At 59.0% G+C, this 15,626-nt stretch overlaps 1 protein-coding gene across 5 annotated transcripts; it reads right to left on the bottom strand.

Moving 5' to 3' along the window:
* Positions 1-3: 3 nt before the first annotated feature.
* RELL2 (RELT like 2) lies at positions 4-13,787 on the bottom strand. 5 transcript variants are annotated; one of them, XM_075766409.1, is made up of 8 exons: positions 13,270-13,787; positions 9,857-10,070; positions 8,137-8,202; positions 7,993-8,059; positions 7,497-7,685; positions 2,885-3,455; positions 988-1,030; positions 4-702 (listed from the first exon to the last, which is right to left on the bottom strand). In XM_075766409.1, the coding sequence occupies exons 2-7, from the start codon at positions 10,062-10,064 to the stop codon at positions 989-991; spliced, it is 1,143 nt and encodes a 380-aa protein (XP_075622524.1). In that variant the 5' UTR covers positions 10,065-10,070; positions 13,270-13,787; the 3' UTR covers positions 4-702; position 988. The 5 variants fall into 5 exon arrangements, with proteins under 5 accessions (XP_075622524.1, XP_075622528.1, XP_075622525.1 ...); XM_075766413.1 differs by lacking the exon at positions 13,270-13,787 and adding an exon at positions 10,804-11,107 and having other exon boundaries at positions 4-682; XM_075766410.1 differs by lacking the exon at positions 13,270-13,787 and adding an exon at positions 10,804-10,983.
* Positions 13,788-15,626: the final 1,839 nt, after the last annotated feature.

Below are 15,626 nucleotides of genomic sequence, written 5' to 3'. Positions count from 1 at the left end.
CCGAGGGGTTCAGCAGCTTTAATGGTTTTAGCTTGTCTATGTACAGTGCGGTTACACACCAAAGCTTGCCGCAGGCACCGGGGCTGCCTGCTGGCCCAGCCGGGTGCCATCCTGCCCCCAGGGCCGGGCTCCGGCCCCTCCTGTGCCGGGACATGGCTGGATGCTCCTCTCTGCCAGCATCTCCCAGGGACCTGTGGGGTCCCTCGCCAGCACAGGATTTGTGCCCGTGACCACTCTGCGTGGCGGGGGGAGTGCCCAGGAGGGGGCTGTGCTCTGCGGTGAACGTGCCGGGTGGGTGGGGGGTGCTGCCCCCCGCCCCGGGGGAACTCAAGCCACTGCCTCTGTCCCTGCCCCTCGCTGCAGCCCCATCCGATCCGTCCTTCCCCCAGCGCCGGAGGGCTGCGGGGACCGGGTGGGCAGTGGGGACCGGGTGCTGTCCTGCCCCCACCAGGCCCAAGGGTCCCCCGGGGGGTTCTCCAGGGTAGGTGCGGTGGGTGGGAGTCGGGTACCTATTGCCAATGGGATGAGGTCTGGCGCCGAGCGCGGTTGTCTGTAACGTCGGCACGTTGCTCCGGCCATGCCAAGCGCGTAGCTGCTCGCCCGGGGCCGGCTGCCCTGTGGTCCCCCCACAGCAGAGTCCCCAGCCCAGTGTGGGGGCCGGGGGCTGCGCACCTCCGTCCTCCTGCTGGGAGTGGAGAGGAGCTGTGGGGAGAGGGGCAGGATGGGGATCATCCCCACGGCTGTGGCATCCCCCAGCCCCAACCGGGCTGTCCTGGCCCCATGTCCGCCCGGAGCCGACATGGCTGCCCACCAGCAGCACTGCCTGTGCCTGGGTGCAGGACCCGGTGCATTGGGAGCTGACCCTGCTGGAGAAGGGGGTCACCTTCTCTCCATCACCAGACTGTGACCCACTGGGGCAGGGACATTGCCAGTGCCTTCCCCGCCTCCCCGCCCCCGACATCGCTGGGGATGGGGATGAGCACTCACGTCACACGGTTGCTCCTCGGTCCTGCACCGCGGCGCTGGGCTCCTGCGGGAGGGAGGAGGGATGCAGATGTCAGCACTCCCATGGGAGCAGGGTGCTGGGGTGGGGGCCCTGGTCTCCATTGGTGACAGCAGTGACCCACGGGCAGGTGGGCGCAACCGCGCTGAGGCTCCAGGAGCTGACTACAGCCCAAGCCCCATCGCCTGCGGGACGTGGTGAGCAGCAGCTAACAACCCTCGTGGTGGCCCCGGCTGGGACCTAAGGGACGAGGGAACATACGAGCGGTGCCAGGGCTCAGTGACAAACATCCCAGTGAGGTCCCATCACCATTCTCCTGGGACCTCGTGTCCTGGGTCATGCTGAAGCAACACCCCAATGCCCGGAGCCTGGCAGCGCAGAGGGGACAGACAAAGATGAGAAAATCAGTGTCCCTGGACTTGTCCTGCATGCAGATCTTTCCCTGGAGATCAGAGGGGCCATGGCTATCTCCTGAGGCATGGTGGGCAGTGGGAGGAAGGAGGACCTGTCGCCACCTCTCCAGGTCTCCAGAGAAGGGATGCAGCTCATCAGGTCTGTCCAGCGTGGCTGCCTTGGACCACCCTGCTCCACAAAACGGCTCAAACCTCCAGCTTGGAGGAGCCCAGACCCTTCCAGTCCAAGCACCAGAAAGAAGAGGAACACAATAAACACAGCAGGTTCCTGCTTTTTCCTCAGCTAGTTCAGCTAGGCACCTTTCCCCGGGCTCTCCCACCCTGACCCAGTCCTGCCCCATCCCACCTCCCTGCCCAGGGCTGCTGGCACATGCCATGCCAGGCCCGTGGATCTCCAGCAGACTCAGCCCCAGGGAAAGTCCCTGGCTTCGAAGAACACCGGGATTTTTACTTAGGTGGGTTTGCTTCCTTTTTCTTCCAGGGGCTTTGCCACGTGTGCCCTGGTGCTGGTTTTGTGGGGTGATCCCTGGACATTTCTGGGGGTTCTGGGCCCCGGTGGGATGACATTGCACCCAGGTGCTTCCCCCCAGCTTCCTTTCCATCTTTTCCCAACCACAGAACCACGGGTGAGCGTATAAGTGAGTGAACGTCTTGCTAACACCACTGACAGCCTCGTTTGCTCAGTGGTAACAGCCTGGAGGCAGCATCAGGGAGCAAATCCCCCAAATTGGGGGTCGTGGACAGCCAAGCGGATGTTGTCCTCACCAGTGCTGCCCTGGAGCAAGGTTGTTGGGTGGGAAGGTTGGGAGATACCAGGGTGCTGGGAGCTCCAGTCAGAGTGGGCTGTCCTCCTCTCTGAGCACAGCCAGCACCAGCCCCTCCGGGGCAGGGAAGAACAACCAAGAGACAACCAGCTGGCTTCACCATTTCCTAGACTTCAAGGCAAGAAAGGCTCCTCGAGACATCTGTCCCTGCCTCTATGTTGCTGGCCACGTTGAGCCCCAGCACTGCAGTGAAGCTACGGTTTTGGAGAGACCGAGCTATGTGCAATGGCAGAGATCCCCCAGGTCAAGAAAAAGTGATCCCAATGGATGTCCCCAAAGAGCCCAACCACAAAGGAAAACTCATCCCTTGCCCAAGGGCAGCGGGTCTGCAGCATCTCCCACGCAAGTCAAGCAGTGACCTGCCTTTTCCCCCCACAGTGCAGGTGCCAGCAGGGTGGGAACTCTCACGGTGACTCTGCCTGCCCCAAACATTAGAAAACGGATGGGAAAATGCAATCAGAAAAGGTAAGCAGAAACAGGGCAGGTCCCAAGCCTCGGCTTGCCTGTCCCCACTGCACAGCTCACACCGCTGCACTTGGGCTAGTTGATCTTGTCGGCAGGCAGGACTTGGGGTGCTGTGCCACAGCCCGTCAAACCCTCCAGCCCAGGGCACCACATGGGGACAAGGAAGAGGAGGAACTTACCTGCTGCCCCGTGACCGCTGCTCCAGGCTGTTTTCTGCTGCTGTCCTCTCTTTCCAACTCATCAGCCTGTTCGTGCAGACTCAGACTCCCGTGAATATCTGACACCTCATCGGCTGACCCCAGTCCAGTTTCCTCCAAGCAGATGCTGGCTCCTTCCTGCACCAGCTCTCCTGGGATGCTGGGACTCGACCCTCCCAGCACCCGATGGCTCAGGAGCTTCCGCTGCCGGCTCGTGCTCCCGGGAGCAGTGCCGGCATCCTGCAGTGAGCCTGCCGCGCCGGACGCCTTGCCTGCCCGTCTGCTGTCGCGAGTGCCGGAGCTGGCTGGTGTGTTGGGGGCTGGGGTGGTGGAGCGGCTCTGCTCCCCACCTTTCCCACTCTGGGCACCCCTCTGGACGGCTCCGTTCTGCAGGCCGCCCGTGGGGACAGTCCCATTGCGAGCCCAATCCCGCTGGAGCCGGTCGCTGCTGTGCTCCAGCTCCTCCGTGCTCGGCTCCCGGCTGCCGTCGGGCAGGGGACCGTCCTGCTGCTCATGGAAAGTGGGTTTCTTCCCGATGTGTGTGACACGAAACCTGGAATGGGGGCAGGATGGATCAAAATCCCTTCCCTCCTCTCTCCCAGATGTATTTCCAGCTTGCCTGCACCTCCAGCCTCTGTTCTCCTCTCTTCGTCATGGACTGGTGCTGATCTCCAACCTTTCAGACCCATTCAACACCATTGACGCCCACTCTAGCTATGCCTGCACTTACCTGACCCCATTTTTCCCTTCATTTTTGGCAAAACAAATAGAAAAGAAGGACGAAAAGGTCAATCCAGATATTGGCTAGTGCAGACCCTGCCAGCCTATCCTCTACGCAGCAAGATGGGTCGAAGCTCTTTTAGAAATGTTCTAAGATGCAAGCTGAACGAACGAGAGCTTGTACAACTCAGGTGTTGATTCAGAAAGTGGGATGCAAACGGTCTGAGCTTGGTGAGGAAGGGATGGCCGTGCAGAGCCAGGTGGATGTTGCACCCAGTTACCAACTGCCATCAGGAGAACAAGAGCCAGAGTTTTTGGCAGGCAGGGCACCCTAAGTGAAGTCAGGGACAGGGTTTTGGTAGGACAAGCTGTATTTGGGTACAGGGACCAGAAGCCAGGAGGAGATGTTTGGTTAAAATCTGCCAGATCACCTTGTGCACCATCTCCTGGGCTGATGGATGGTTCACCAAGGCTCCACCATGAGCTCCAGGGTAGGCTGGAGAACAACTGCAGAAGTTGGTCTGACACCCACAAAGGGTGCATTTATAATCAGAGATGTTGCAATATTGCACGTGGGGAGAAGAGAGAAGTTAGGGATCTACCACAACTTTGGGATATGTGAGGGATAACGTGTAGGCAAAGCCTAAAAGTCTGAATTGCAAGTGAGCTGGTTGTGACTAACACTGTGATTCCTCTTCGTAAGCAATGCAAGCCACTACTGGACCAGCAGATGGGGAATCTCTTCCATGGTGCGCTGGTGTCCACCAGCCAAAGAACATGAATCCAACCACATCCTTCATGCAGCCCGTGACTCACCCAGCAACTGCTGTCCCTGCACTTGAGTCATGCACGAAGAAGTTGCAGATGGACTCTGCAGCTGAAGCTGCGATTTCAGCAGCAAAGTTCAAGCACTGCTGGGGTTGAAAGAAGAACAAGACCCAAAGGTCAAGCAAATGGCAGTACGGCCATCCTGAAGGAAGAAGCTGAGAAGAAAACTCTAAGAGATAAGACCAGATCCTAGATGAGAAGCCAGAGATGAAGGAGACCACCGCCAGACTGAGGATTGGGCTACAGGCTGTGGACAATACAGACCCCCCTCAGCATTGCAGCAGAAGTGCTGCTCATGATTGGAAGGGTCAAGAAGAGAAGCGCTCCAGCTCTGGACAAGGTACCCACAGGACTGCTCAGGTCAGGCCAAGCAGCGGCAAATGTGACCTTTCAGGTCTATCCAGATATTAGGAGACATGGAACCAGCACTGCGATTTGGGAAGACCAGAGAAAATTCCGGTCCCGAAGAGGGACGGGGAGGAGGCACGAGTGGCAGGATCATTTATTGGTAATACCGTTGAGCAATGTCAGCCTGGAAGAGCCAGGAATGAATTCAAGGGAGAAGGCAGGGAGGACAAGAGGTAATGTAACCAACCTCCGGATGGTGAGGGGAAAGGCAGGAGAGCCTTGGCTGTCTGCCTCCTCAGCGTTGGATTCAGTAGGACGTGACACACTGCAGCTGATGGGGCTAGGGACAGAGGGTCAGACACAGATGCTTTGGTGGATGAGCTCTGCCACTGGCAGCAACTGGTTTGGGGAAAGCCCTAAGATAAATGGTAAATCATGCAATAATGTGAGAGTACAGATCATATAACCCTGATTACCTAGAAGTATAGAATAATTTAGGTAGGAAAAGTCCTCAAGAGGTCTCCAGGCCAACTCTCTGCTCAAAACCGGTCCACCTCCCACCCTCAGTAAGGCTGCTCAGGGCCCCGTCCAGTCAGGTTTTGGAAACCTCCAAGGATGGAGGTCCCTCCATTCCTCTGGGCTCTGTCCCAGGGCTGCACCATTTCTGAGTAAAATATTTTTTTCCTTAACATTTTTTCTGGATTTCTCTTATTGCAACTTGCGGCAATTGCCCCTTGCCCTTCCCTGTGCATCTCTGAGAAGGGTCTAATTCCATCTTCATTTAAACTCCCCCCACTCCTTTGAATAGTTTTCTAGAGCAATTAGATCCCCCTTTTAGACTTCTCCAGGCTAAACAAACCCCATTCCCACAGCTCCTCACATGCCACATGCTCCAGCCCTTGACAATCTTGGTGGATCTCTACTAATCTCGTTCCTTTAGCAATGAGCCTGTGCCTACCAGCTGGGTGCCAGATCTAGTCAATGAGTTGTAGGTAATAAGCAAGGGGGATGGACTCTCAACCACTGTGTCCAAAACAAAAGCAACAGCAAAAAAAAAAAAAAAGAGGACCAAGACCTGAAGATTGCAACAGAAGAGCTGGGTTAAAGGAGCTTTTGTATGTAGGATCAGTCGTGAATCGAGGTACTTCGTGCGATGAGGATATTCACAGTAAATAAGACACAGCAAGGACGGTCCTAGAAAAGTCATCCAGGATCTGAAAGAGCAAAGGGGCCAGCTTGGAAGCAAGAACCAGAATTTGGAGGTAGTTTCATACCTCACACCAAGGAGATTCGGGAAGCGGAAACTTTTAAAATGTAACCTTGGAGAAATGCAATGACTGTCCCGTGGAGAATGCTGATGTGACACAGGATATCAAGTATAAAAAGAGGAAACCAATATTTGAGGTGCCTTTAGGAAACAAGACCACCTTCTCCAGCACTCAGGTGAGTGAGAGGAGCTGGAGAAGAGCATGGACGAAGGACACAGAGGTGTGGACGGAGCTGAGTGCCAGCCAGTGAATGAGATTAGCCATGAATATGCAACTGTGCAGAGATCTGGCTTTACCAAACACCACCCCTTAAACCGGGACAGCTGACAGCAACAGGCAGAGGAAGCCCGAAGCTGTCGGTCTCCAGTAGGTGTGATCTTAGATGGAGTTCAGCATGGGGAGGTCCGGCATGTCTCTCCCCTTTATCAGCTCCCCATAAAGCCCCCAGTTCACCTCCCTACCAGAACTCCTAGTTGTGATGGTGGAAAAACCCACAACCCCTATGCCCTCTCTGTCTTAACATCACCACAAAAGGACTGGCTGTCTGGACCACAACACGGAGCTTCATCAAGGCTTAGGCCCTGAATGACAACCTGCTGCAGGATCTGAGCACAGCAGAGCTTTGTGTCTTGCTAGGGGTGGCCATCCAGGGACCAGCAGTTGGTTGTCACCCAGCCCCAGTCACCATCGTGGTACGAAGCTGAGCCCTGGAAGATCTTGCTATGCTTGTGCATGCTTTCTGCTGGGGAGTGGGACAACCTGGGCAAGCCTGCAGGTTGTCCTAAAGGTTACTGACTACACAGACCACAGGCAGCTCAGGAAGTCCCTTGAGGTGAGACCAGCTGGGGACTGGAAGAATATTTGTGGGAAGTAGTGGGTACGCTCCCCTATTCTTATATTCCTCCTGTGGCATCTAATTACAGTCATCATTGGAGGCAACGACCTGGAGGAGCATAGCCACTCTTTCATTCTGAAGGTGGTGGCTGGTAACTTGCACCTGGGACCTGCTGTCACCTCCTCCTCCTCCTAATGGGATCCCTAAAACTGGGGTCACTGTCCCTGCTGGGCGGCAAGAGCCCTGCTCGCACTTAGCTGGGACAGCAGTCTTTGAAAGGACATGAATTTGGGGCTCTGCCAGCACTGAGTCAGCAGGACAAGCCAGGCTTGAGTCACCTTCCCGGAGAAGGAGGAGAGAAGCCACCGGTGTGTCATGGCCTGCCACATACCACAGGCATTTCCAGGTGCAGGAGGCACCTGGATCCTCGGGACTCCCAGCTGCAGAGCTACTACTGGGGCACCTAAATGGGGAAGAGAAGAGGGTGCCTGGCGTGGGGTGAGTGGGGAAGGGAGTAGGGGACCTGAGAAGACTCTCCACGATGCTTGGTCCATCAGAGCAGATGGGCCATGTCTGGCAAAGCTCCTTTAAGTACCTGCCCACTGAGAAGACGGTGGTCTCTCCAGGATGCATCCTGCCTTTGCCATCCTTGGACCGTCCTTGCCGATGCAGTGGGTGCCTCTTCCTCTTGCTGCAGTGGATGCAGGGGGCCTGCGTGGAGCCCAGATGCACTGTGTGGTGATGTGGTGGGCCCCCATCCTGGCTATTACGGTGAGGACAAAGGCTGCAATAGGAGAAAGATGTGACAGGTTGTGTTTTCCGGAGGAGTCTTTCCAACCTGCGGCAACCCCCCAGAAGCAGCAGCTCTGGAGGGGACCTCCTGTGAGGACAGGAATGAGAAGGTCTATTCCCCTTGACAGTAGGGTGAAGCACTCGTTGCAGCCCCCGAGGGAGTGGGACTTCTTGTTGGGAAGATGCTTTATAACAAGCTGAAAAAGGGCTGGCTGCACAGTCTGCAGACCAAGGTGATACCCAAAGGCTGCTTCTCCCTTACTCTGCAAGAGCCACAGGCTGGCACAGGCTTCCCTCACCTGGGCACTGGCACTGGGATGTCCCCTTCATTGTCCCCCAGCATCTCCTTGAGGGCCTCTGCGTTTGCTGAAGAGAGAGGAAAAAGGGAATGTGTCACCCAAAGCGGTCGGCAAGTCTCCGGGCCAGCCCTAGGAAACGCTTACCTTCATTTTGGATGATGCATCTCACAATCTTCTCCACAGTGTCTTCGTTCAGCTCCTCCTCTTCATCTGAAAAGACAAAATGTGGCACTGAGGGCTGAGATTCAGACACTCGGCTCACCAGTCCCTCCCCAGGAGCAGCCACATCAACAGAGAGGTCGGAGAAGCCTGTGTCCCCATCACTCCGGGAAGACCCTGGGGAACACCAGATCCCTCACCCTGGAAAAGAAATGGCTACAGCAGCAGCCATGTGTGCAGGGGGAGGGAGGTTGTGTTGCTCCTTCAGAACTGGGGAGCATTACGTGAAGTGGGTGGGGAGCAGGTTTGGAACAAGTTGAAAGAGAAGGGTCCTCGTGGAGACAGTCCAGCCCTGGAACGCCTGGCCGCAGGATGCTGCAGGCGCTAAAAGTCTCCAAGGGTAAACAGGACAAGTTCACAAAAAAGAAACCCACTGGGGCCTGGAACCATCTCTGATGGAGAAACCCCCGGAGGTACACACTGTTAGAAGCTTAAAATAGTATACTGGGGAAACTTGGCTTGGTGTCTGCTCTGTTGTGGTATTCATCCCCAGCATTCATCACAACCTGCTTCTGGCCGCTGTTGGGGGCAAGAGGCTTGGCTGGCTGGACCTTCATCCCAGTCTGAAGCATTTTATGTTCCTGTGAGCAGGTCAGAGTTGTGGTCTGATAGGCAGCTGCCTCAAAGAGCATGGTCAGGGGCTGCGCTGTGCTCGTGGAAGCCCACGGAGATGTTTCCCTGGGCAGTGGCAACTCCAGTGGGCAAAGCCAATCCTGGAAGGTTCAGACACTGTGCCCATGTCAAGTTCAGCCAAGTCATTGAAGCCAGAGGAGCATATCCAAGGATGCCTGGAAGCTCCCGCTGCATCCGCGGGGGACCTGGGGGAGCCACGTTTCCCTCCCATGCACAAGAAGTGGCAGTGTGAGGTGCTGACCTCCTGAGCACTGCTGATGGCACAAAGGATCCAGAGGAGTTATGTAGCACTGTTTGGCTGTTTTCAGGCAAGGAAGCAGCCGGAGGAACGTGTCTTCTCCATTTCGGCAGAGACTCATGAAAACGCTAAATGACAGAGCTTGCTTGGACTGAGCTCTGGCTTGCACCCACGCTCGATGCTGCGGTGACTTCCCAATCCTACTACCCAAGAGCCGCTTATGATGGTCTGAAGTGATGGAGAAACCACTAAATGTCCCCTTCCATCGTGGGGCAGAGATCCCAAGGAAACACCCCTATTCCTCCGACCTGCATGACGGGCAGCAAACACCACGCTGGCCCCATGCCAGACTTACCAAAGGCGCAGAGGGACAGCTCATGCCCTGGCTGGGGATGCTCTCCTTGGAGGGGACATGGGTTATAATCCAGGCGCTGGGGATTGCACAGGTCCTGGCCATTGATCAGAATTATCTTTAGGTGATAACACCACTTTGGGAAGGGCCAGGCGCTGCGTCCCACCTCCCTGGCACCACCAGCCTTCACCAGCCCGCGGAGCTGGCACGTCAGAGGTCTCTCCGGGCTACAGGCTCCCGATCCCCAGGGAACACTGCACTGCTCTCGCCACCCCATCCTTTTTTCCCAACCCAGCAGCACGTGACGGGTAACCCTCCCACCCCCAGCCTGCATCCCAGAAGCGTGTTTAAGGAGCATTGGTCCATGCCAGCAAAAGGCAGCAGCTGAGCCCCCACTGAGCCCCCATCGTCCCAGCACTCACTGGCCTGGAGCTCCGCCAGCACATCTTTGTTATCTGGGTCGAGCTCGTCCCGGAAAGTCCGGCACCGGTAACCCTTCTTCTTCAGGACATGGCAGATCAGGAAACCCACCAGCCCCATGATGAAGAAGACGAGGACAAGAAGGAAGACCATAGACAGGCTGTGCTGGGGGTCTGACTCCCCATCGTCGGTGCTGTTCTGGTCTGACATGCGGATCTAAGAGAAGGGGAAAGGCGGATCAGAGACCCCGGTGCTCACCCCCCTGCCAAGCTCCCTGTCCCCGTCCTCCTCCTCCTCCTCTTGCTCTTATCCGCCTTGGGCAAGAGCCTGCTCCCAGCTCGGGGTGGGCTGCCAAGGGCTCGTCTCTCACCCTGGCAGGTCCATCATGGCAGGGGCCCCGTGGAGGAGAGGGCAGGCTGGAGGTGGCTCGGCGACAAGGACACCACCACCCCGCACGCACCCGGCAAGAGGCATCCCAAGGGCAGCGGCAGCGGCAGCAGCAGCATCCCCGCAGGCCCGCCTGGCCCCGGGCTGCGGTGCTCCCCCATCCCTTGCAGGCGGCTTCCCAAGGGCACGGGTCCCCCCGGCCTCCCCCGGGCTCTGCGGCGGGCGGCATCACCCCGCTCGCCCTTGCGGGGGTACGAGCATCCTCACCGCGCCAGCCCGCTCCCCCTGCATCCCCGGCTACTCACGGCCGAGGGCCTCCGCCGGCAAAGGCAAAGGCAGGGAGCCGCGGCAGCCGGGCGGGCGGAGGGCCGAGCCGGCCGGCAGCTCCCGCATCGTCCTCCCGCAGAACCGAGCTCGCTCCCTCCTCCCCGGCTCCCCTGGGTTTTCCTCGTCTCCCTTTCCCGGGGGGCTCAGAGCTCGGCCGTCCCGCTCGCCGGCTCTGCTTCCCGGTGCGGGCAGGATGTCCCCCGGCCGTCCCTCGTCCCCGCTGCTGCGGTGGTACCTGGGCCTGCGTTCCTCCGCAGCGCTCTCCTCTTCACCTTCACCTGCCTCCTAGCAACCCCGCATCCCCGCGGCTGGGGACCGCGGCGAGCATCCTCCAGCCCCCCGGCTCCCGGCTGTCTTCCTTCCTCGGGAAGGAGCCAAAGCTGCTTCTGGCTGCTGCGACAGCCTGCCGCTATCTGCCAGCGAGAACGCCCGCCTGTCCCGACCCCGGAAAAAATCTTTCCAAAGCGGTTTCAGCGGATGAAGGTGCAGAGAGAAGTTCAGAGAAACGCCAGCAGCTGCAGTGGGGAGCAAACAGGAGTGCCGCTCAGGGAAGCCAGCGCTGGCAAGCTGCTGCCCGCCCCGGGGTGAATAACCTCACCTGCGTGCAAGCCAGCCCCGATTTCCCCTGGCACCCTCCTTTCCGAAACTCTTGGGAATTTTTAGAGGGATGAGCCATGGTGACGGGAGGGCAGAGGGGTGGAAGTGGGGCTCAGCAAGACGAGGACCGGTCCTGCACCAGCGTGTGCAGGGGGAGAGGGGTGCAGACACCCACATCGTGATCACAGCACCAAGGAGACGGTGGAAAAGGAGCCCTGAGAGACCCCACAGCACAACACCCTGCCCCAGCCCAACTGCCTCTCCCTCCTTCTTAAAAAAGGGACAACTAAGCCCTTTGAAATCTCCGGCTGTGGTGGTCCCATAACCTCCTCATCTCCACCACATTATCCTCACTCTGGGAGGCTTCACCCAAATCTCCTTTGCTACTGCAAATTAGCCTTGTTCCTCTCAGTCCTTCACCCACCTGCCAGTTCTCCACCCAGACCTCGAAAAGCACAGGCAACCCTTAAAATCCCTCCCACCCCATCTCTACTGAACCGAGTGTCTGTCTATATAAATATCCATTTGTGGGAATTATCCCACCACGCTCTGTGTTGCTGTGAGGTAACCTGCAACTCCTCCAGGCTTTCAACTACACGATGATGAGGGCTCCTGCCCCTCTCCGCAACTGGCCAAGAGTCAGCTCTCAGGAGCCCAAGAGCCTCCTCCACCACCATGACTTCACGAGGTCACCGCGTCATAGGTGCCACCCATCTGTCTGCTGTCCTGGCCCTAAGATGGACCAACTATGGCAAGAAAAGAACCACGGGCAGCAAGACTTACTGCTCCTGCCTTCCATTGCTAAGGCTGCAGGAGAGGAGAGGTCTCCTGATCAACAAGCTGCAGCATCATGTGAGTCTCTGCTGATGGAGATCTTAAAGGCAGTTTGTTCCTCACCCTTGTTTCTTCCAAGCGGGAGACCTCACAGCTCTGGGTTTCTGCAGAGCCCCGAGGGGATGCAGTCATGGTGAGCTTATTCCCATTTTCCTCGTGCCCACGCACACTGTCCTGCACAATAAATCGCTCTTTCTCCTCCCAGGCATTACCGCCCACCCGACACATTGCTGCACCCTACCCCCCTTCCAGCCTTCAGCCGTGCCAGGCGGAACATGCCCGGGTTGCTCAGCCCTCCCCGCTTCGAAGGAAGATTCTCATTTTCCCACAGCCTCTGGTGTCGAAGAATTTTCACAGCCCGGGGGGCAGCAGGACAGAGAGAGGGAGGATGTCACCAAGTCCTGGCCCTGCGTGGGGTGAACCGGGATGAGGAGAGGGCTCCGCTGCTGTCAAGCTGCTCCCACCCGGCTCTGCAGCTGGGTTATCCCAGCCGATCACGTTTCCCCTCCCGATGCTCGCCCTGGGCTTCGCGTGCTCCTGGTCTCCATTCTGCTTCGACCACCCCGGCCTCAGCATCCCTCTGGGCTGCTCAGTCCTCGTCCTGCTGTGGGACCCTGTTGGCACTTTCACGGCCAGACCACGAGCCTTGTCCCACGCAGCACCTCGCAGGTGACCCAAAAAAGATGCCACAGCTCCCCTCTGCCCTAGGGCCAGCCAGCGTGGCAGGCGTGAATCCACCCACCGGAGCTCTCCCTCCCCGTCTGGCCGTGTCCATCCCAGCCGGTGGGACTAAGCCCCACACCGTGCCAGGGAGGTGCGGGCACGGCTGCAGGCTGGATGCTCATGGCATCTCCGGGGGCTGGGCTCCGCATCCTCAGCCCCCACTCCATCCTCCCGACCCCATCCCAGCTCCTGTCCCCATCCACCAGCCAAGGCAGCACAAGCTGAGGCACAACGGCAATCCGACCAGAGCTTTGGGGCAGGCAGCTGCCTGCTTGCTGCCTGCACTCACCACTGCCATCCCCCTGCCCTTCCTGCCCGGGTCACCCATGCAGGACTCTGCTGGGTGTGGGCACGAATCCTGGGTGTCTTTGGAGGCATCAAATCCTCTCACAACATTGCCTGGAAGCCCTTAAATTTTAAGCCACCAGGTCGTGAGGTGGCCGGGGATGGAGGGGACAGAGCGACCGAGGAGAGGGCGAAGGGACAGCACCGTCCCCCATCGCCCTGTCCCATGGCCGGCTCTGGTCCCGGCGTATTGCCACGTTACCTCTCGTCCGGTCTCTTCCCACACCTCCTCCGCAGCCGTTACGACAGACGTCACCCCGCGAACAACGTGAACGTGCCTGCTCGGAGGATCGCCCGCCCGGGCCCCGCTGGTTGCCCACGTGGCAGCTAAACAGGCCAGGCTGCCCGGCTCCGGCAATCCCACGGGCAGGCTCCTCCTGGGGTCTCCACTACGCTGCTCGGCCCAAAACTTGCCATCATCTCTGCAGAAATGTCATGTCAAACATCTCCCTGAAGCTTCAGCCCTTATTTAAGTTTTTCGAACATCCCTGGCAAGCTAATGGCCTTTAAACCACAGCGTGCTTTTGCTCTCTGAGCATAAAAAGCATCTAAAAATATCCCTCTCTGACGTTTTCTTTGACTGCTCCAAGACCCGTGAAGATGTCCGGAGCAGTGACCGGCTTCCAGAGGGCGAGCCCAGCTGGCAAAGCGATCCCGGCTGGAAGCAGGGACGCGTTTCTCCTCTCCTCACCCCTTTCCCCCGGCCAGACGGCTCAGCCGTGCGGCTCGGTGGCCCCGGCTGGACGCTATCTGGTGTCAGCACCTTGCGGAGCGGCGACCGGGCGATCGTCACGCTGAACAAGCAGCCCCCGCTGAGAACGTCAGCGGGCTCCACGTGTTTGCTGCTACACCCTTGTTGTTCGGCACGTTAAAAAGCCTGTTTGTTTATTTAAGGCGATGGGTGCTGGGCTCAGTGCTCAGCCTGCCAGGGATCGCAGCTCTGAGCGGTCCCAACCACAGCTGTGACCTGCGGGGTCTCGGCCAGAGGGTCCCAGTGCCCCCGGAGCATCCTTGCACCGTGCTTGGGAGCAAAGGGAAACACCTCCGGAGGGCACGAGGAGCAGTGTGGAGGGAGCAGCGTCCCCGCAGTAAGTGGCAGAGCCGGCCAAAACATCGTTTAATAATCCTATAATTTAATCATGAGTTGACAAAAGTTCTCTCACCTGGTTGCGCCCCGTCACGGCACCCAAAACCCATCCCGCCCCACCAGCTCCATCCCCAGCATGTGTGAAGCTCCCCTTGCTGCACACCAAGGACTTTCCCTCCCACACATTTATTACCCAGCATAACAATCCCGTTGCCGAGAAGTCGGTGAATGTCCCAGTGCCGATCTGCCGTGGTCTCCATCCTCCGCCGGCTCTTGGCGTGCCCCGTGGGGGTCCCTGCCCTTGGCCAGCTCCTCTCTGCCACCCCGCTGCATTGCGGGTGGTTTGGGCAGCCTGCCTCCAGCGCAGCATCCTTCGCCCCCGACCTCCTGCCCGCGGGAAGCGGTGAGGCAGGAGATCGGCAGAACCGAGTCCTTGCCAAGCACCGATTTCGGCTGATTTGTTTCCAAGCCTTTGGGCAAGTCTACCTGCTCCTTTCATCCTTTCTTCTTTCCAGCCCACAGGGAACAGATTTTTGCTGCCGGCGTCACCTACGGCACAGGCTCAGGGTTTTTCCCCTGTTCCCCACGGCTGTTTTTTTGTACGCGGCAATTTTCCACCCGCCTTTTGTTCTCCTCCTGCCTGGCGGTGCCTCCCTGTCCCTGCCAACCCCGGTTGGGTATTTTTGGAGGCTGCCAGAGGTCTGGAGGACCTGCACCTTGGCGAGGTGGGGCCTGGGAGGGCTGCGTGGCCGGGTGACAGCCAGCGGTGGTGGTCCCCGTCCCTCACAGCTTCAGGGGGCTGCAGGGAGTCCCATGGAGGTGTGGGTTCCACGGCTGGTCCCCACGCTCGCTGCACCCCGATCCCGACAGCGCCCGCAGCTGGGACGTGGGGCGGGGGGTGAACGAGGGCTGCGCCCGCATTGTGGGGGTGGGAGGTGGGGGGTGACTGGGGGCTGCTGGGGGTATTGGGGGCAGCTGGGGGTAACTGGGGAGCAGCTGGGGGTGACTGGGGGTATTGGGGGCAGCTGGGGGTGACTGGGGGGTACTGGGGGCAGCTGGGGGTAACTGAGGGTGACTGGGAGGAAAGTGGGGGTAACTGGGGAGCAGCTGGGGGTTCCTGGTGGGCAGCTATAGGGTTATGGCAGAGAATCCAGTGGGCAACCGGGAGTAACTGGGATCAGCTGGAAGTGACTGGGGCCAGCTGGGGGTGCCTGGGGGGCAGCCGGGGGGAGGTGGGGGGCAGCAAGGGGTGACTGGGGTGAGACTCGAGGTAACTGGGGAGCAGCCGGGGGTGGCTGGGGCGGCTGCAGGGTTACAGCAGAGAATCCAGTGGGCAACTGGGAGCAGCTGGGAGTAACCGGGGGCAGAGGGGCGGGGGGGGGGGGCGGTGACCAGGGGCAGGCGGTAGGACCGCGGGGGCGCCGCTGAGATGCTCGCCCCGCCCCCAGCCCCGCCCCCAGCCCCGCCCCCGG

Source organism: Balearica regulorum, chromosome 14 (genome assembly GCF_011004875.1).
Source record: "Balearica regulorum gibbericeps isolate bBalReg1 chromosome 14, bBalReg1.pri, whole genome shotgun sequence".
NCBI classification, from domain to species: Eukaryota; Metazoa; Chordata; class Aves; order Gruiformes; family Gruidae; genus Balearica; species Balearica regulorum.
The sequence above is the reverse complement of the archived record's forward strand: the minus strand, read 5'-3'. Positions and strand labels throughout refer to the sequence as shown.